Genomic DNA, 20,686 nt, shown 5'->3' on the forward strand with positions numbered 1-20,686 from the left:
GTGTGGAGCGTGGCGACGTTATAACGCGAAACATCTCACGGGGTATGTAGCGCGGTGACGTCACCACGCACACACAAACGCCTCAGGGAGTGGAGCGTGGTGACGTTATCACGCACAACACCTCCCGGGGTGTGGAGCGCGGTGACGTCATCACGCACACAACACCTCCCGGTGTGTGGAGCGTCGTGACGTTATCACGCACAACAATTCGAGGGGGAGTGGAGCGCGGTGACGTCAACACGCACACAACACCTCCCAGGGTGTGGAGCGCGGTGACGTCATCACGCACACAACACCTCCCGGGGTTTGGAGCGCGTTGACGTCATCACGCACACAACACCTCCCAGGGTGTGGAGCGCGTTGACGTCATCACGCACACAACACCTCCCGGGGTGTGGAGCGCGTTGACGTCATCACGCACACAACACCTCCCGGGGTGTGGAGCGCGTTGACGTCATCACGCACACACAGACACCTCAGAGTGGAGCGCGGTGACGTCATCACGTCGGGCACCCTTCGCGGGAAAAGCGCAGCGCACGAACGCCTCGTTTTGGACGCCGATTCTCCAGATTTATGATTATTTTAAAAGTTAAATTTATCGTGAATAAATAGCGGATTTGACATTCTCACCGTTACTTTCGCCACTTACATTTTGCGATATCAATTGCCTCAAACATAGTAAGTGAAAATGTGTCACTTTTCACGATTTTGTATGTGTGGTCAATTGTGTGTCATGTGTGACCTTTTTATTAAAATAAAATTAAATAAGCTATTACACCGTTTAAAACATATTCTTCATGGCAATGTTTAACGAAAGCAATGTATCAATAGACATTATCAAAGGAAATATTTAACTTAAACAGTTAACATTTTTTCCTGAGGTAAATACATCGTCTAATTTCTCCTCAGAGTGGACATTAAAAAAACCTGTTAAAAAGAAAATCTACTTCAATGTTTACGTCATTTTAGTTTGCATTTAAGAAATACAGTCTGATTATTTAAACAAGGTTAATTATTAACAGATTGTTGCGTGAAATATTGACCGTATCCTTGATTATAAGACGCACTCCCAACGAGAGGAAATCGCGTCTTGTAGAAGTTAGTAGTGAAACACAATCACTTGTAATGTCCAACTCTTTGTTTTCTTTATTGCAGTAAGGAGATCATGGCCACGGCTCAGATGATCCGACCGAAACAATCGCAACGAATGGTGCACAATTTTTTTTTCACTTAAAACAAACACAGACACGCTTTAAACTTGGCTATGAGATGTTAACTACCTCGCCTGGTCTACAGGAGGTCGTGGATTCAATCCCGACCCTGATAATTACTGCTGCTGTATATTTGGAGTTTGCGTCTCTCTCATCATCATCATCACAGTGGCTATGAGATGTTAACTACCTCGCCTGGTCTACAGGAGGTCGTGGGTTCAATCCAGACCCTGACAATGTCTGCTGCTGCTGTAGATTTGGAGTTTAAGTCTATCATCATCACGGTGGCTATGAGATGTTAACTACTTCTCTTAGTATACAGGAGTTCGTGGGTTTAATCCAGACCCTGACGACGCCTGCTGCTGTATATTTGGAGTTTGCGTCTTTCTCATCATCATCATCACAGTGGCTATGAGATGTTAACTACCTCGCCTGGTATACAGGAGGTCGTGGGTTCAATCCAGACCCTGACAATGTCTGCTGCTGCTGTATATTTGGAGTTTGCATCTCTCTCATCATCACGGTGGCTATGAGATGTTAACTACTTCGTCTTGGTCTACAGGAGGTCCTGGGTTCAATCCCGACCCTGATAATGTTTGCTGCTGCTGTATAGTTGGAGTTTAGGTCTCTCATCATCATCATCACGGTGGCTATGAGATGTTAACTACTTCTCCTAGTGTACAGGAGGTCGTGGATTCAATCCAGACCCTGATGACGCCTGCTGCTCTATATTTTGAGTTTGCTTGTTTCTTTCATCATCATCACGGTGGCTTTGAGATGTTAACTACTTCTCCTAGTATACAGGAGGTCGTGGGTTCAATCCCGACCCTGACGACGCCTGCTACTGCTGTGTATTTGGAGTGTGTGTCTCTCTCTCGCCATGGTCGCGTGGATTTTTCTCCGGGTACTCCGGTTTTCCCCTCAACATTTAGAATCAACATCACCACGTGTTTAGAGTATTTGGCCGCTGTTATACATGAGCCACTTCTTTGAGGTCGCAAAGAACTACATAGCTCATTGGACCTAACCTGTGATAATAAAACAAAATAGTTTTGTTAAGTGTGTACGCCTTTTGGCGTCCTCTGGTCTAACACCGTTTGAGACGAGGCTCAAAAGAAAGCTGTCTCTGGTGTGGACCAATCAGTTTCAAAGATAATGCATATACTATCAGAGTATGTTACTGGTAGGAACCTCCTGGTTACACCAGCCCACAGGGGATTATTGTGTCCGTCGTGCATGGAGGGGCTGGGTGGAGAGGGAGGGGCGGGGTGGGGAGGGTGGGGCTGGGTGGGGAGGGGCTGGGTGGAGAGGGGCTGGGTGGGGAGGGGCTGGTCACCCCGTGGTGCCCTTATAAAACTCAACGTTTGACCTACTCACGCCGGCTTGTGCCCACCCTCACAGTCGGGCATATTTGCGGAATACACCACGCCGCCGTTGAGCCTGGCTATTGACCGAGCAACCCAACGTTCCTACCAGCTCCCTCCGCAGGAATGTGTGTTTTTTTTGCATTTTGACCACAAGTATTGGGCTTTCTTAATGCAATTGTTGTAATCAATAAGTGAGTATAATTTACTTATCTAGGAGAGCCACTCTGAGCTGTAGGACACTTTGCAGGAGGGTCCTGTGTTGGGTATTTAGTCTAACATGCTTTCAGACAACTAATGAAAGTTTTCACGTGGGAGGAAACGGGATCGCCCGGAGAAGACCCACACCTTTCGAGGGGCAACACTACACCGTACAGATGGAAACAGATACCGATGAGTCCACTTGCTGCCCTGCCTTCTGGCGAGCCAGTGCATGGCTCTACAACGCCCAAGGGGAGAGAGTTTTGCATTATTTGTGTGTTCCACCAACCCTCGCCTCCACAGTGCTGGATTACAGACGTGCGCCACCACCGCCAGTCTATTACCAACTCGTGTGAGAGGGGGTCATAGTACTGAGCAGACACTGCTGAGGTGTTGGGTTCGAATCCAGGCAGCTGCCTGCAATTAAACCGGCACCAGAACAAATGAGTATTTGAGATGATTGGTAAGAAAATCATTCTAGATGAAATTAGAAAATAAAAAACAATAAAATCTGTGTTTGGGACGTATCCAGTTTTGTCCAAATCAACTGCCCTGACCGATATGGTGTGGAGGGCCTTTTATTCCAGAAGTGGCTTGATAAAGTACTGTATAGCAGTTCATAGACCTCATTCCTCACCACTCATGCCAACCCAAGTTCTGCCAGGGAAACATGGTAATCCGAACCGTGTGTGTGTGTCTGTGTGCATTTGAGACTTGAGAATTCTGATGCTCTGCCCACCAGACCGCTCCATAATGTGTGTTTTGGTTTTCAGAGCATAATACCTGAAAAGATAGATACGGTGCAGCAGTCTGTGGTTTTCATCAAGCGCCTTATAGCCATAGCCATCTCCAACATCACCTACCTGCGTGGCATCTTGCCAGAGAAAGCCTACACAACATGCTACATTGACGGTACTGAATGGGACTAGGCGTTCGACTCGTTGACATTAAAAGTGCATTGCCTTATCACCTCCCTCGTGACATTCATCTGTCTCTCGGCATGACATCTGTTTTGGACCGTTGAACCATTTGGGTCTTCTGTACCAACATTATTTTCCAGCAGATATTGAATGATGAGGATTTACCCTTTCTGGCATAAATACACACGTATGTGTGGTTACGTAGACATGATGCTTTCGAATTGGTGTCTGTTTTGTATTTGAACATTTTAATACTTATTTTTACCCCATATAATATCTTGATGCTGGAAAACATTTTCTATAGTTATTATTCAGCAATATTTTTTAATGAACAAATTCGGTATCAGATTTGACGTTCTGGGTCTCATTACATTTCTTGGCCGCCACATCAAGAATGGAAAGTGGCTGAGAGGATGCTCACTGAGGAGATGCAGTGATAACATCGTATTCAGATGATAGTTGGATTACACTGGTCAACACTTTTTCTGGCATAAGGTATTCCAAAGGGTTTAATGTAATTTTGGGGTGCTGATTCCAAATCTGGCATCAGTTTTTGTCTCTCACGTCAGGTTTTTGAGATATAAAATATTGCATTTTCAATAAAAACTGCGGAAGAAAAATATTAAATAAATGTGGATAGCTACATAAATGATATTATAAACACACTATCTTAAAAATACAGCACCATATTTTAACACTAAAGCAGTCACTGACTCGCAACAACTTGAAATTATAAGTGACAGAGTTAATTTCGGGTAAAATCAATGAAAATGGGGTATGCCGATAGCATAAAAATGAGATGTGATAGAGCAAATCTGAGATCAGATTTGGAATCAGCACCCTGAAATTAGTCTAAAACAGCTGCAAAATTCCAGGTGAGAAAAAAATGTTTTTTTTTGTTGTCCAGTGTTATTACATCAAAGTATCGTGAGACATGGTGGCCCCTTGGGGATGCGTTCTTTCATTGATTTAACCATGGCTGATGATTAGTTTGATCTAGGCTATGATAGCAATCGTGATATTCGAAACGACGATATCTCATCGGTGATCATAAAGAATGTAGTGTAGTGTTACGTAACTCGGCAATATAAATATGTTGGTATGTAGGCACGGCAACTTTGGCTACCCTTGGGAATTTGTATCAAGACATTAAAAGACAGTGAATTCACAATTCAATAGCCTCTTCATTTACCAGGCAGTAGCTCATTGAAGCAAGCCGACTTTACGAGGGACATCTGGACAAAAGGCAATAAAGTAACAGGTGCTTACGTGTATCCGTGCAATCTTAATCCTCATATACTTTGGCTTCTCCCATGGCACATATTTCATATCGACTGCAGATCTTACCCTGAAGATCATCTGTGGAAAAACCTCCCTCCCTGGCGCCTGTCAGATTGTGGAATGGTAGGCTCGTTGATCTACATTGTTTCAAGTTATACGCAATACCCCCAAAAATACTGTATAGTTTACCTAGGCTGTCATAAGCTGTCCACCGCTACTCTATGAATTAATAATGAAGCAGTTATCTCTGACAGGATCACTTTAATAGCATAACTACAGTGACACTCCCAAGCTTAGTTCTTTACTGCAATGACCGTAACTTTAAAGTGTTTTTTTTTCCATCAGACAGTATAGGTTTAGTCAAGTGTTCCCATATGTTGATTCATCCGAAAATTTCGGCCGAGGTACAAACTTTTAGATTTATCTGAGAATACGACATCAGAAGAAGTGACGTCCCTCAAAAAGTGGTCTCACATGGCATCGGGTGGCATGACGTTTGGTTTAACAAATACACGTGAACTTATTACCAAATATAAATGGTCTGAGAATATGGAGAGAAACAAAAATTGTCCTTAAAATTCTGAAAATCCTATTTAGTTTTTATCCGAAAGTCCTTTCTAGCACATATACAAGAATTAAATCGCCTTTGCTTCTTAAAAAAATGCAAACAAATGTATAATTTTTGTAAAAATATTCATGCATTTTGTCAAAATATGCATACTTCCTTTTCAGGATGAAAGGATGTTATGATGCCCTTGAAAAGAATTACGTAAGCGACTGTCCACAGTAAACCTCTTTTTAACACCAGATGGCAGTGTTTCTCACATCACGCACACTTGGAAACTATTTGCAAACTGCATAATATTGAATCAAATTGCCCTTTTGTGTATTTCACCTCGATAACGAATGTAAGCTCATTAACTTTTTTCGTTTTTACAGCTCAGGATGATGGTTATCGCTGTAAGTAGTTTCTTGATAAACACACATTGTTCTAAGTGTGTTAAGTTTGTTGCTTTCCATAAAGGAGTTGTGTCATCTTCATCAGCTTAAAATGTGCTTTATTTTGACAGGTGTATCGTGATCCGCAAGACCCAAGCGTAAGTGTTTTTGTACATCCCATAAAACCACACTATTTTACGTGAACGTATAAGCATGCCTATGATCCCATAGAATTAGTGGTGGTGGTGCTTGCGCATCTGGGACCCTAAAAATACAGCATTCTTGGTGGGTCCCCATTTCGATTACAAACTCCTAGTGACATGACAAAAGAGATGGAAAAAATATAGATGTAGCAAGACGACACAAGGGAGGGACAGATGAAGCAGATGTAGTGAAATAAGGCAGATGTGTGGGATGACAAGAGCTAGAAATTTTATGAGATAAAAGATTATGGATACAAATGAGACGGATGGAGTGCAGTACGAGATGAAGACGAGAGAGAAAGATGGAGTTCTGAGAATATAGTTTCAATTTTGATTTGAAACTTTCGTGACTGCAGAAATCCATACTCTTTGGTTCTTTCGGTAAAGTCACGTGGGTAGAAAAATCATAGATCACGACGTTTGGATAGCAACACAAGCAATCGTCCTCAGGCAGTCCGCCTGCTGTATTGTTTCACCTGAGGACGATGGCTTGTGTTGCTATCGAAACGTCGTGATCTATTATTTTTCTACCTACGTGACTTTACCGAAAGAACCAAAGAGTAATATAGTTACAGGCAATTAACGATAGATTAATCAGTTTTTTTAATGGTAAATTAAAAAAAATTTGGTTAGCCCCTATTTTTTCATGAATCTCTGACCCCTTGTTTGCTTACGCTTACCGCCACCACTGGCTTGAGCACTAAAGGTCTTTGTGTTGATGAGACATCACAGCGTATTGAAATGTATCTCTCCACAGACGATCTTTGAGACCTACACCTTCAAGTTCGCATACACAGCTCTTGGGCCAACAATGAATTTTTGCAGGTAATTGTAGCCCCTTTTCTATCTCTTGAAATGTAACACTAAACAATTTAACAGTATATGCAAAACCTTTAAAACAGAAGGGCGTGCACATATCGATTGGTCCATAATCAACCGCACGGTCATGTAATCACCATGACCCACACGGTGTGGGGAGGCCCTCGTTCTGCAGTGGATTGATTAAAGCGCTGTGCATGTGTAGTGGGTTCTATTGAGACGCACGGATATGTTAACTACATCGCCTGGTAGACAGAAGGTCGTGGATTCGAACCAGACCCTGACGACACCTGCTGCTGTATATTTTGAGTTTGCGTTTCTCTCTCTCTCATCATCATCACGGTGGCTATGATATGTTAACTACTTCTTCTAGTATACAGGAGGTCGTGGGTTAAATCATGACCCTGACAATGCCTGCTGCTGCTGTATATTTGGAGTTTGTGTCTCTCATCATCATAATCATCACGGTGGCTAGGAGATGTTAACTACATCGCCTGGTATATAGGAGGTCGTGGATTCGAACCCGACCCTGACAACACCAGCGCTGTGCATGTGTAGTTGGTTCTATTGAGACACACTCTCGAGTATGGAGGCCACACATTTAATTCACTAACACAGCAGGTAAGTCGACACTCAACGGGAACACTGTATAATCAGCTGGGTCAGCTCACACGCCGCCCGGCTCTTGACGACTTGTCGCGAAGAGCGAGGATCGAAGACCTGGCTGGCGGATTCCATTTGCCTGGGACAGCACGACGACGACGGTGACCCCGCCGGCTTCTCCGCACCGGCTTATATCCGCCCCTGGCGTGGTCGAACTTTTACGGGGTTCTGGTTCCCCATCACGTGTCCCTCTCGGCCCCCTTTGGGGGGTACCCCTTCCAGCTCGTCCGGTCACATGTTCTCCTGGGTTCACCCAAAGGCCATGTCCGCACGCGCACTCTCTCTCACCGTTGCCAGGGCTATGCCCCTATAACACCCCATCACTGGGTACTGTGGCTGTCCTCTAGTGACATTAGTATGTCCCTACACATGTCCAGTGGTACCCGGGAGATCGAACTTAATTCGTTCCAGAAGGCCATTTGAACACCGATTTGTTCGAACACCGAATTAATTTTCCCCATAAGAATGAATGTAAATGGCATTAATTGGTTCCAGACACAAGACATCTCATTGTAAAGCATTTTTACACGGACTTTACAGTAATTACATGCATAAAATCATACAAATAAACAAGAAATACAATAAATAAACAGAGACGTTGTGTATGGATAAACACCAAAAAACACTAAAATAAAGGAAATTAACGAAAAAGTTCAGGAACGATGTTTTGCGGGTCTGCACTGGGTGAGAGCGAAGCGTTAACTGAGCCTCTCATACGGTACAACCTTTGTTTGGGCAAGCGTCATGCACGCTGGCCTTACACGTCTCAGCCGTACAGGTTCTTTCAAGTCGCGATTGCCTGTTCGACCTCCGGATTTCGTTCGGTTTCCGGGGCAAAAAATGTTGGGAAATATTGTTCGAACACCGATTTGTTCGAGTTCTGGTGCGTTCGATCTTCGAGGTTCTACTGTATATGTATGAAAGACTCAGCCCATGTTCAATACAGTTAGCTTCTGTATAAGAATGTTGATCTCTATGTACTCTGTGTTCCATTCTCATGGTTATGTCACTGCCTCGTGGTTATGCCTATTTTTATTACAGGTTTATTAAGTGGGCACCTCTAAAGTCTGATAATAATAACTTGGAATATTTTTCACAATTTTCGTTTAATCTAAGAGTGAATGATTGATAGGCGCTGGGAAATACAGATAAGCGGCAAGGCAACCACAACCAGTGGCAACAATTGCCCAAGCTCTTGTCCTATATCGTGATGTTTGGCCAACTCTATTCGTAAATGTTTATACATGTGGGAGTAAGCCAGAGTACTCAGAGAAAACCCATATGTACAGTATGCAGGGGGTAACACTCGATCCCCATACAGACAAATTAATTATCTTGTACTGCCAGGTGCTGGAATGCCAGGATACGGTGACCTCAACGCCCAGGGGTAGGGGAAAGAGTTTCACAGATTTGTGTGATCAACTATCCCTCACTTCCACTGTGCTTGATATCAGGCATGCTCATAGGTAATTGATATTTTATTTTTCTGTGCCAACAGTAGCAAGAAAAACATTACCTTCTCTATTGAAGAAACCAAGCGTGCCACGATATTGCTCATCCGCAAGTTGTTTGTGCTCACGCAGCACCTGGAGGAAATGCCGGCGGATGTGTCGCTCACAATGAAACTCTTTTACTACGATGAGGGTGAGCAGAGCAGTCCCGTCAGAACGCATACACTCGCGAAGACAAAGATCCCCCACGTTGCTTTTAATGGGCGGTTGATGCAAGTGCTGTTAGAAAACACCTCTAAAGACCGGCAAGATATTCACAAACTGCACTAGGTACTCATTTAAGAATGAGTGGACTTAGGGAAGACCCAGTATTTATCACATGCTGATAGTGAATAGGAATTGATCTCTGGTCGCCGGGTTCGTAGTGCAGTGTGCTGATCACAGCATCACCGCTCCCCTTAAAACACACAATAACAATTCGCCATGCACCACTAAATGATGGTGACATCTCCAGAGGACATGTGCCAGGTTGGGTGCACTTTGCGGCCACTTGAAGTGTCGAATGGTTCACTGGCAGATCACGGGACAGACCCGAGTGTTACGAGACGGGGAAGTTAGGAGAATGCTTTGAGGGGAGCGGAGTGAGATGAGTGGAGAGCGAGGAGAATGTGTTTGCAATAAACTGGCACACTGATGTTGAGCGGCCCTATCCTGTGCCGTGTAATCTCTGACAGTAACCCCAGAGGACTACCAACCACCGGGTTTCAGAGCGAGTAGCACAGAGCCCTTGCATTTCCATGGCGATCCAACGACTCTGCGCGTGGGGCACGTGGCCTCGGCCTTCCACTCGGTGAAATTGCGCATCACCGTGGACCGCAGTCAGCTGGACGATTATAACCCGGAGGAGGAGACGGGAAAAACGGTGGTGGGGAAAAAGAGGGGGGATAAGGACTTGCTGCAGCAGCGCTGCATGGAAGAGGAAGATAGTGACATCATGCAGGTGAGAACCGGCCGCAAGGACGTCACAGTAACAATCCGTTGTGCAACTTTGTTGCATGCAACTGATAGCTGATGCCAGTTGTAAGCAGTTGTGCAATTGGTTGCTACAACCCTGATATGGGTGGGGGAGGTGCGGTTATCCAGAAACATGTTCTCGGGTGATCATATGGGAGAATATAGCCGACACTTATTTTTAATTGCTTTGATTTAATCGTTAAAAATGTTCTCCAATTTTTTCCTGGTTGTGCTCTTGATGCCATGTCACAAGACCAAGCATCCTTTTGGGCCTCTCAGAGAACAAACACTGAGATCACTTCAAGCGACCTCTGGTCTTACATATACTAAAGGGCAACACTTGCCACTGATTATAAAAGTAATGTTCGTCAGATGATAGTCAAACTCCTATTTCTCAGCGCTGCAATTTTACCAAATTAAGTGTAGAACAAAATGTAATGTGATGGGTTTTTCTGTGCAGTCATTGGTAAGCATACTAAGACCATGAACTCATTACGCTTGAAGAAGTGGTTTAATCACAGGCCTGTATTCGAACCTCGGTCCTCGGAGGAGCCACCTCCTGTGCCCACATTGTATGATATGAGCTACACTTCCCACGTGTAAGGCATGAGCATATTTCAACAAAGCAACAGTCTCTATGTGATAGTAAAAGTAGATAAACATTATCACTTAATTTAAACTCTGACAATGGTCTTGCACACTGCTAGGTGGTCCCAGAGCTCAAGACTCCAGAGTTAAGGAAACTTACCAGCGGCGTATCCTTTGACCGGCCACAGAAGCAGGGTTCAAGTAAGCATTGTGCCTTACATCAGCATCTGCCTTCACAACTATAACGGCACAGAGGGTAACAATTGTGGGTGCGGGTCAGGGACAGGGGAACTCCACTTGTTTATAATGTTTCTATTATTGTATTTGAATGGCGAGTTATCGCCCATCTGCTTTTGCGTATCCCAGAGTGCAAACTCAGGGCTGCCAAACTCAGTCCTCCCAGTTTTGCGCGTGTGAGTATTTAACGCCTAGCGGGGGGGGGGGGGGGGGGTGTTGTGAATGTCACCCTTAAACAATGCCCTATTCATTTTAATAATGTGTAATACTGCCGCATGCTGAAATAGAATATGTTTTTTGTGTTGCAGCCAACACTGCTTAGCTTCCAGCTGGTGTCCGTGCTGGAGTCACGCTTGCAGAAACTCAACACTCATTACGAATTAGAATATATTAAACAGTCGATAGCAAAACAACAGCCAGTCTATTTACTGTTTAGCGTGGTGTCCAAATCCATTTTCCAACATCAATACCTCAATGACATGAAGCCAAGAAAGGGCTATTTTATGCTGACTTCTCTGCCACGTGCACCACGTGCTATACATTAATACGCGCTGATGGTGCACTTGTTGTTTCTGTGCGAAGTGGAAGCAGGTCCTAGAAATGCAGTCCATGATCTAGATGGTGGAAGCGAGGAAAATCGCCATGAGGTAGGGCGCCTAGACTAACAATGAGACAGACGCAGAGCTAAGTCGTACAGATGTTGCACCTTTCTGTGTGCAACATTGAAAACAAATTAACTGTCAATTCCCAGAAGCTTATGTGATGAAACATGTACGAATTAAGTGGTGATTTTATGAACTCCCCTAATATATTTCACCTTCAAACTGCAAATGATTCAAAATTTCACTGCCAGGCTCTGCACCCATTCTGATAAACGAGACCACATCATCAAAGTCCTCAGATTCCTCCACTTGTTCTCAATCCAGTCCCAGATCAACTTCAAGATCGCACTCACCACCGTCTTCAAGATTCTCCGGGCCTTCCTCTCCACTCCCCTCCACGTGCTCTCCTACCTCTCACCGTCTCACTCTACTCTGCCCACTCTCCTACCTCTCTTCTCACTACTACCCTCCACGGGCTGTCTGCTCCACTAAATATTTTACATCTTCCAGTCAACTTTCACTCAGTGGGAGGTCACGATTTCTCCTCTGCTGCCCCCACAGTCTGGAACTCCCTACCCTCACACATCCATGGTTCCAACTCCCATGTCCTTGTTTAAGTCCAGGCTCAAGACCATCCTTTTCTCGTTTGCCGATGACAGAATTCCTGATCCTTAAAAATAATACAGTATCCATGTATATTTTTCCTTTTCTCCATGATGCAAATGTCTCACTGTTTTTGTACAGTATCTTCAAATGTGTTTGCATGTAGACACCATATAAACGCAACTTGTATGGATTGGTGGAATGTAAGTGGATGCCTGTGTGGTATGAAGGACAACCCACTGGTTTCCAAAGCCGCAGCACTCTCCCTGGGCCATGACAGCAAGAGCCGCTCTGGACTCAGCCTCAGCAACAGAAAAAAGAGCCACAAGACCGATGTAAATGCTCAGAACTGCACCAAACAGTAAATTATCCGGTCACCATTATCCCCTTCATGAATACACGCATTGTCAGATGCCTGCTGCCTTGTGTCACTGCTTCCCGAAAGGACAGCCATATTCACAAATCGTTCTAAGTTGGTGGTCTACGCAATAATACAGACGTACATTCAGCTCTTCCGAGCTGGTGGTCTTGACAAGAACTGAGAGCATTGTTCAAGCAACATTGTGTGACATGCAATGCATGATTAGAGTTGAGCTTTACTGCTGTGTGAGCGCCACACACCTTTGTGTGTTGATTCTCGGTGCGTCTAGCCTTCATTTCCTGTTGTGTTGGGGTTTCTCATCATTTACAGAAATTCCCACCTCCGCCGTTTGAGCTTTACACCCAGCAAGACTCTGAACTTTCAAGACTTTTACTCACGAGTGATCCAATTGGAATTGTTTGCTTGAGTTTCCTGCCAAAGGGCAGGTATCTGGATCAACTTCCATTAATCCTATTGGACCTCACAACCCTCTGCACAGACCGCCCCCCACCACCACCCTCGTTATTGTGCGCTCCGCTGTAAGCAAGGTCAATGCTACAGAGGGCTTGCCTCTGCACCTTGCAGCACCACTGATTGACTAGGTTTCTTGAGCCAGCAGACAAATCATGATTGCCATTAAGAGCTTTGTTTGACAATCAGCAATCAGCAAAGTTAGCTGTTGGCAAGTGTTGTGAATGGCGAACCCCCTTCACGACGTTTAAGGTCCGTTGTCAATTACCCGCTGTCCTCTTCACTCAACGCGTCGGCCTGCACGACGGCGTTGCAGCCCAGCTTTGTGTTAGAGCCCGTCTACGTGGGTCGTTGTGAGACGGCTAAGTTATAGCGCATTTACTGGTTGTCGCAGTGGTTTGCATTGGAATTATCGGGATGATGCGTCATTCGAGGCGCCTTGAGATACTGGGGCATTAAACACCCAATGCGTGCAAATCCTTGTACGTCCAACTCCTTTCACACCGTACGTAGCCACCCGTGCTGGTGTAACAGTTGCGAGAGCCCCAGCTATTCCCAACCTCGGTAAAGCCCCCTCATGTGTTGCGCACAGACCACGACGACTGCAATGAAAAATCCGACCCTGACGATGCCAGACAAAACAATCCTGGAGGAGATCGGGGAAAGCAACCAGGGCGGCGTGCGGCGTAACCCAGCTCGTGCGGCTAAGAAGAGAGAATGCTTCCAGCTAGAGAACGTAAGTAAAGCGCATTACCTCGGTACTCGAACCTGCATCTTTTGTTGCTTCAGGGTTACCGTTTTCTCGAGTTTTGAAAAAAAAACCTGTAGTAATAGGTTTTTACCCTTTCAGCTGGTACAAAAACTGACACCTTGTACAAGGGATCATGTTTGCAATAACCACAACACAAGCAGTCCAAATGCAAACAAAAAGAAACAATGAGGATCCAATGGTGTAAATGCTTATCCCCAAGCTCTCATACTCTGATAGTGCATTGTCCTTGAGTTGTGCGCCTTTTGGCGTCATCTGGTCTAACACCATGTGAGACTAGGCTCTATAGAAAGCTGTCTCGGGTGTGGACCAATCAATTTCAAGGACAGTGCATACATTATCAGAGTTGTGTTTTTTGTTTGCATTCCGACTGCAGGTATTGTGGTCAATGCAAACATGACTCCTTGTAAAAAAGGTGTCCGTTTTGTTGCCAGATAAAAGGGTAATAAAACAATTATCAAAAAGAAACAACTCTGATAATGATATGCACTGTCCTTGAAGTTGATTGGTCCACACCCGAGACAACACCAATGGAGACTAGGCTCTAAGAAAAGTTGTCTCGGGTGTGGACCAATCAACTTCAAGGACAGTGCATATCATTATCAGAGTTGTTTATTTTTCTCTTCTTGGTTCCAAGAAGATGAATCCCTGCAGTCACGAAAGCTTTAAATCGAAAAATTGTTTATTTTTGTTTGCATTTGGACTGCTTGTGTTGTGGTTATTGCAAACATGATCCCTTGTACAAAGGTGTCAGTTTTTGTACCAGTTGAAAGGGTAAAAACCTCTTACTATATTTTGCCACTGGTAAAGGAGGTCTCATAGTGTAAAAAAAGAGTGTTTTGTCGTCGGGGCAACACGGTGTTTTTCTCAACAGCCGTCGCCCAGAAGTTGAATATGAATACCTTTCTTCACAATGGGAAGCAATGATTATTGTGAACGTCTGTTGGTGTCTTATAACCTCTTATGTGGTCATGTATTGCTATGGAGTTAGTGTCTTTTCGGAAGATGATTCTGACAACTCGGTTAAAACACGTCTCTGGGAAGAGAACGAAATGTAAAACTCACCACGCACACGATGGGATAACACTCAAAGGTGCACACAGATGGATTTACGAACCTACTTGCTAAGATAGCATCGTCTTGCGACCTCACAGTGACCCGGTGGGTGAGGGAGTTTCATAATTATTTGTGTGGTCCACCAACCCTCACTTCCAAAGCGCTGCATCACAAGCATTTGACACTATACCTGGCACCAATGGTCGCTGTGCCATGGCCCAAATGCCATTCCCACACCATCATTGTTTGAGAAAGGCATTAATCCGCTGCCCTTGGAGTGAACCGAGTCATTTAATCAGCTCAATTGGGCTGCGTTTAGTGTAATTGGTTGCTGCCGGTGGTCTTTAGCGCGCACCTCAAGCGGCTTCTTGCTAAAAGCCGGGGCCAGGGTTCCGTGCGTAACCAATCTGCGCGTCCATAATTATTAGACGTGCTTACCTTGAGCAGAAGAATTGATTTTAATGAACAAATCTGTGCATCGTTCATCATCATAACCCATTGTCTGCTGCTGGATGAAGGCCTCTCCCCGTTATCACTAATGGCCGAGTGCCACTACCATCCATCTCCCGCAGCCGATTGTGTCGCTCCAAAGCCGTGGCGGTCATCCTTCTGGACATGTTTTCTCCTTGGATTTCCGTTCTGTCACCAGTTTCGTCCAGGGACCATCATCCCGTCTGCCAATGATGTGTCACTCTCCAAACCTATTTACTTTCCTTAACAGCCAATACGTCTCCGATTTGCGTGATTATCACCTCTTGGGGACGTCATTAGCGGTTGTCCTATCGGCCTACTCTTCCCCATCATAGGGGCGAGCAATTTCTACCACGAGCTCAGGGCTGTCATTCGATCAGGACATTGTACTTTGACTAAACTCTTTGGTTCTTTCGGTAAAGTCACGTCGGTGAAAATAAAAATAATAATAATAAATAAATTAAATCACGACGCTTCGGAAGCAACACAATCCTCCGTCATCATGTAGGACAGCCACAGCAAGAAATTAAATTATTTCTAGAAATTGAATTATTTCTAGAAATAAAATTATTTCTTGCTGCAGCTGTCCAACCTAAATTAAATTATTTCTAGAAATTAAATTATCTAATTGAGTTATTTTTTAACACGTAGGCTTTCGCGACCAATATTATTCAATTAGTTATTTTTATCATTATTTTTATTTTCACCTCCGTGACTTTACCGAAAGAACCAAAGAGTATGGATCCTTGCAGTCACGAACACTTCAAATCTGTACCTTGACTGTTTTTATCATATCTCTTTGTTTCAAATCCATGTGCTCCATTGTGTGTCTCTGTGTAATTGCAAGCATTGTGCTCTCACTCATCACGGTGCGTGGTAACTCTTGGCAGGGCTACACCTTCAACGTATCTTGCAGCCAGGATGAAGAACCTCGCAGCAAGCTCAGCAGGAACAGCGAGCCCGACAAACGCTTTAGGCGTAGCTGCTTCGACTAAAGGCAGCGCGCCTCACAAACGCCTGGACCTGGGGCGGCCCTTTTAGAAATGTTTATGCCTCTTTTACACTTGCACATGTTGAGCTGTGGTGGAACCGTGCCGCGTTGCCTCAACACGGCCGGGTCGAGCCAAGCACGGGTTGTTGTTTTTTCCACCGCGTGAGCCGAGCCGAGCCGCTGTGACGGAACGCGCAATCCGCACGTGGAGGACGCGGCGACGTTCTGCGGGCTGTTACGGATTGACGTCGCGTGTGTTGCACGTGTCGCTCACCCCGCACTGATTCGAACGTCTTGCGAGGCGAGCGTAGCACGGCTCAGTTCGGGCTCAGCTCGGTAATATACCAGTGGAGAACCACCCATACCGTGTTGGCGCAGCTCGGGTGTGCAAGTGTAAGACGGGTATTTTGAAAGGAAAATAAGAACGATGTTTTTGGCGGTGACGGGGCCGAGTATTGCATCACTTTGTTAATTACACAGATTTTAATTGTTCTTTGTTGGTAGTTCGAGGTCACTCCCACTAGGTGGCGGGAGAGACCTACGCGTGGTTCAGCGCGATCCATTTACAGACACCCCGGTGAATAGAAATTCAAAACCGCAGCCCCTCAATGGCTCCCAATGCTGCTGGCGGAAGGACCTCCTCTCGATGGGGCTTTCGAGAGCTCCTCTCGAGAGTATGTTTGACCTGTTCTTCCACCCTGGCTGGACATCTCGTAAGAGGTGGGAATTTGCCCACACTTCATCACATGACCTAATTAATAATCGACTGACGATGTACCCGTCTATGCTGCTGGTTGCAGAGATGCACGCGGTGAATTTAAGAAACTTGCAACATGTTGTTTCAACTGTTGGGCTGAAATATGTAATCGAACCAGCGGCGGCCTATGGATTTCAGGTTCAATTTGCTATCCATTCTACCACCGCATCCTATTCGGAGATTGTTATTATTATTGAAACTAATACATTTGATTGCAATGCCTCTTACACGTCTCGCCAATCTCAATCAACGTGTTAAATTGTTTAGCGCTGTCCTGATACACTCTGCCCAACATAGCCGGTGTGATGCGTTCACAATATACAATGAAGCGTCAGCCGAGGTCATTCACGGGGCTTTTTAAATCCTTTATATTAAGTTCACTTGCTTGCGTGCTTGCTTGCGTGCTTGCTTGCTTGCGTGCTTGCTTGCTTGCTTAGGATCGTGAAAATCTTTCGGTCGTTTTTTAACCCACTTCCCGTGATCCAATCGAGCTGACATTTTGCACACAGACTCGTTGTGCGTGACAATTTATTTTCGTGAAAAAATGTTTCCAAAATTTTCCACTTTTTAGGGGGAAAAAATTTCATATTTAATTTAAAATACCAATGTGATAAAAATGAAACTCTTACTCAAGAAAATCAGAAATGAATAATAAAATAAAACCGATGCCACGCATATAAATGATTTATAGTGAAAAACTTAGTTTTTACGGGTTAATTTTTTTCTCACAATTTCCACCTCAAACCCAACTCTCAAATGTTTGGTGTAACCAGTTACGTACTGCGCGAGGATGGGGTGACGAGATGCCAGTGGAGTGTCTGTACGTGAATCATAATCCCTTTGGCTTTACTGCTATTTTCTAAACAATTTTCGTTTCTATATTGTCACAATGCAATTTGAACCATTTCAATTGTTAACGACGCTTGGTGTCTCAGTGATCGAATGAGTGAATGAGTGGTGAGTCCAAATCTTGACTCAGTTCATCATCTCTCCGGGGTAGATACAACTGTGGGGGGTTGTCGTGTGGGTAGGGTTCGGGTTACCCTCCGCCACATCAAAATTATTTTTACACCACTGGCCGAGAGGGCGGTAAACCTGAGGCGATGCTCACCCGTCCAGGAAACCACTTTGACTGTTTTGAGTATCATTATTGAGCAGCAGTTACGAGCGTTCAGAGTTTCTTGGTGTTTATTAGAAGGCGTTATGTTTGAAAGTTGTTGTAAGTGAGAAAGTTGTTTTTGTCGGTGGGCGAGTTGGCAGTCAGGGCTGTTTTCCGATTGGCGAAGCCGAAACTCTTTTTATATCAGATGTGATGGTATCGACAGCGGAGTGGATTAATAGGGGAGGGGAAAGAAAACCCATCGCAAGAAAGTTGTTTACTGCATGATAAAATTGAGTGATGGTAATTTTATCAAAACGATTAGCGTATTCTCCGCATTATAAATTGCAATATTTCCCTTTGCATTTTAATACAAGAGTTGTGGCTGAGTCTTGCGAACTGACATTAGTGTAGTAAGTCGTCGGTGTGTGGGCCACGTTTGTATGAAGTAACTGACACCGGGCAAACGTCTTTCTTTTGGGAGTCTTACAATGTGGAGAACACGGAATATTGTTTTTGTTATTACCACGAACTTCATTGTTACCCGTCTTGTTATTCCATGAAACCAGGGCCGCCTATTATTTCCCCGGCAAAATGGGAGTGCCTCTTAATCCTGTTTACATTTCCGACTGATTCTCGTGCGTATGACAAAGGGGCTGTGAATTTGATGGATTTGCCAAGCGGCGAGTCGCCGGGATAGACGTGTATTGAAGAACCGGTACAACTTTATACACAATACACGTCCACACACGCTTACACCACGTTCACACGCACGCAGAGGGATCATTGATTTAGACGAGTTGTTAGCTAACACCTGTATAATAAAGCAACACTATTTTGTCTCTCTGCATAAATATATCAATTAGTCAATCAACTTATTGCCTTTCCAGCCCAATGTTATCCAGCATAAAAAAAACGTAACATACACTGCCTTCATGAAAAAAACAACCCAGCCAATCGATATTATGCGCCATTATTTTGTTTAATAAAGAAAACTATGGACCGGTTTATACCTTCCGGGTCTCATGGGCAGTTGTTAGGCTTGTTCAACAAATGTGAGCTGCATTACCAAATGTTATTGGCAAGAGCGCGGAATTTAAAATATGGGACCCCCTGGTCGACGTACCAACGCACAATGAGTCTGTGCACTTATGCACAGATCTATATATCGTACATGTATGCATATGCACACGCATGGGCATATGCACACGTACAGCCATTCACCCACACCTCAATGCCTGGACATGCACGCAAGTATACTGACACTTAAACAAGCACATGCATGCATGACGACACGACAGATCCCCCTTATAGCCTGCATAGACTGTTGGGGCAAGTGCTGCTAGCGAGCACATGATGAAGGCCGATAGGGCTGTTTTGTGCACGACGTAACAAGGTATGTATTTAAGGCTGAGTCGACCTTGGGGAGACCTCGGACCGGTTTTAGATCGTACTCGCCGCTGTTGTTAGCCGTGGCCAGGCATCGAAATTGATTTACTGGGTTCGTAGCGCAGTGCGCTAACCACTGCACACGCACACCCACGGACACACAATATGACAACACTCTGTGTCCTTGTGAAGAACGGGATATTGTAAACGACAACACGACGTTTTCCATCGTCTTTACCATTGCTCTAGCCCTGACGCTATTCATAAAACTATCCGATTCGGCGATTTAAAACGTCAAATCCAACACGCACACTAACTAGCCCTATGCTCAACACTAACGCTTCCTAACACTACTATGAATACTCGCCCTCTTACGAATAATATCCCAAACACCAGTCCTAATACTAATCCCATTCCTAACATTGATCATATCCTCGGCACGAACTCTATTCCTAGCACCAGCCTCAAAGCTAAACCCTAGGACTTGCTATTCTAATTCCAGCCCGAACATTAACCCCTATTCCTATCCAATAGCCTTAACCAGTCGTAATTTTAACCCTACCACTAGCCCTATTCATAACTTGCCTAAACCTGGCACTTTCACCCGAGTCTTAGGCAACTCTAGCACTAACAATAACCTCATCGACGATGCTTACCCGCTTTCTCGGTCTGTGTTTAACCCTTGCTACGCAACCCTATCTTAAACGCCACTCATCCCAAAACGGAACTCTTATAGACTACAAGTGGGTGATGGTTCACAGCGTCTGTGAATAGATTCCCGGCCATGGAGAATAGCGGTCGATTTGTCCTGGAACGAGTATTCGGTGCGGTTTGTTAACATCAGCGTTGGGGAGACGAAGGCGGCCGGGCGTGGTGCTGGTCACCCGTGTGTGCCGTTCCGGCCTTCAGAGACGCTCGCTAACACAACTTGCCCCAATAGTCTAATAAGGCTATACGGGGGATCTGTGTCTCTTCGTCTTGTGTCTATGCAGTGTATGTGTGTGCTTGGTCGAAGTAGTGTACAGTATGTATAAGTGAAATACATTTCCCCAACAGTCCCTGCAGGCGATACGGTGTCTTTGTCTTATCTGTGTGTGTGTACGAGTGCATCTCCCTGCAAGTGTGATAACGCATCCATTCCCGACTGCAGCGCACACCGCCACAAAGATCTTGGAAACTTTTCTTCCCACCCTCCCTCACTCCCCTCCCCTCCCTCTCTCCGCCAC

The 20,686-nt window shown here is 44.9% G+C and overlaps 1 protein-coding gene across 1 annotated transcript; it reads left to right on the forward strand.

The window, feature by feature from the left end:
* Positions 1–491: 491 nt before the first annotated feature.
* HORMAD1 (HORMA domain containing 1) lies at positions 492–20,518 on the forward strand. The gene is made up of 15 exons (XM_061577530.1): positions 492–678; positions 1,156–1,210; positions 3,550–3,688; positions 5,037–5,100; positions 5,710–5,746; positions 5,917–5,937; positions 6,048–6,074; positions 6,877–6,944; positions 9,100–9,245; positions 9,787–10,052; positions 10,774–10,855; positions 11,474–11,538; positions 12,327–12,431; positions 13,521–13,664; positions 16,115–20,518. The coding sequence occupies exons 2-15, from the start codon at positions 1,166–1,168 to the stop codon at positions 16,217–16,219; spliced, it is 1,314 nt and encodes a 437-aa protein (XP_061433514.1). The 5' UTR covers positions 492–678; positions 1,156–1,165; the 3' UTR covers positions 16,220–20,518.
* The last annotated feature ends 168 nt before the right edge of the window (positions 20,519–20,686 follow it).

This window comes from Lethenteron reissneri, chromosome 64 (genome assembly GCF_015708825.2).
Source record: "Lethenteron reissneri isolate LAM-NWPU_2019-01 chromosome 64, ASM1570882v1, whole genome shotgun sequence".
Classification (NCBI taxonomy): domain Eukaryota; kingdom Metazoa; phylum Chordata; class Hyperoartia; order Petromyzontiformes; family Petromyzontidae; genus Lethenteron; species Lethenteron reissneri.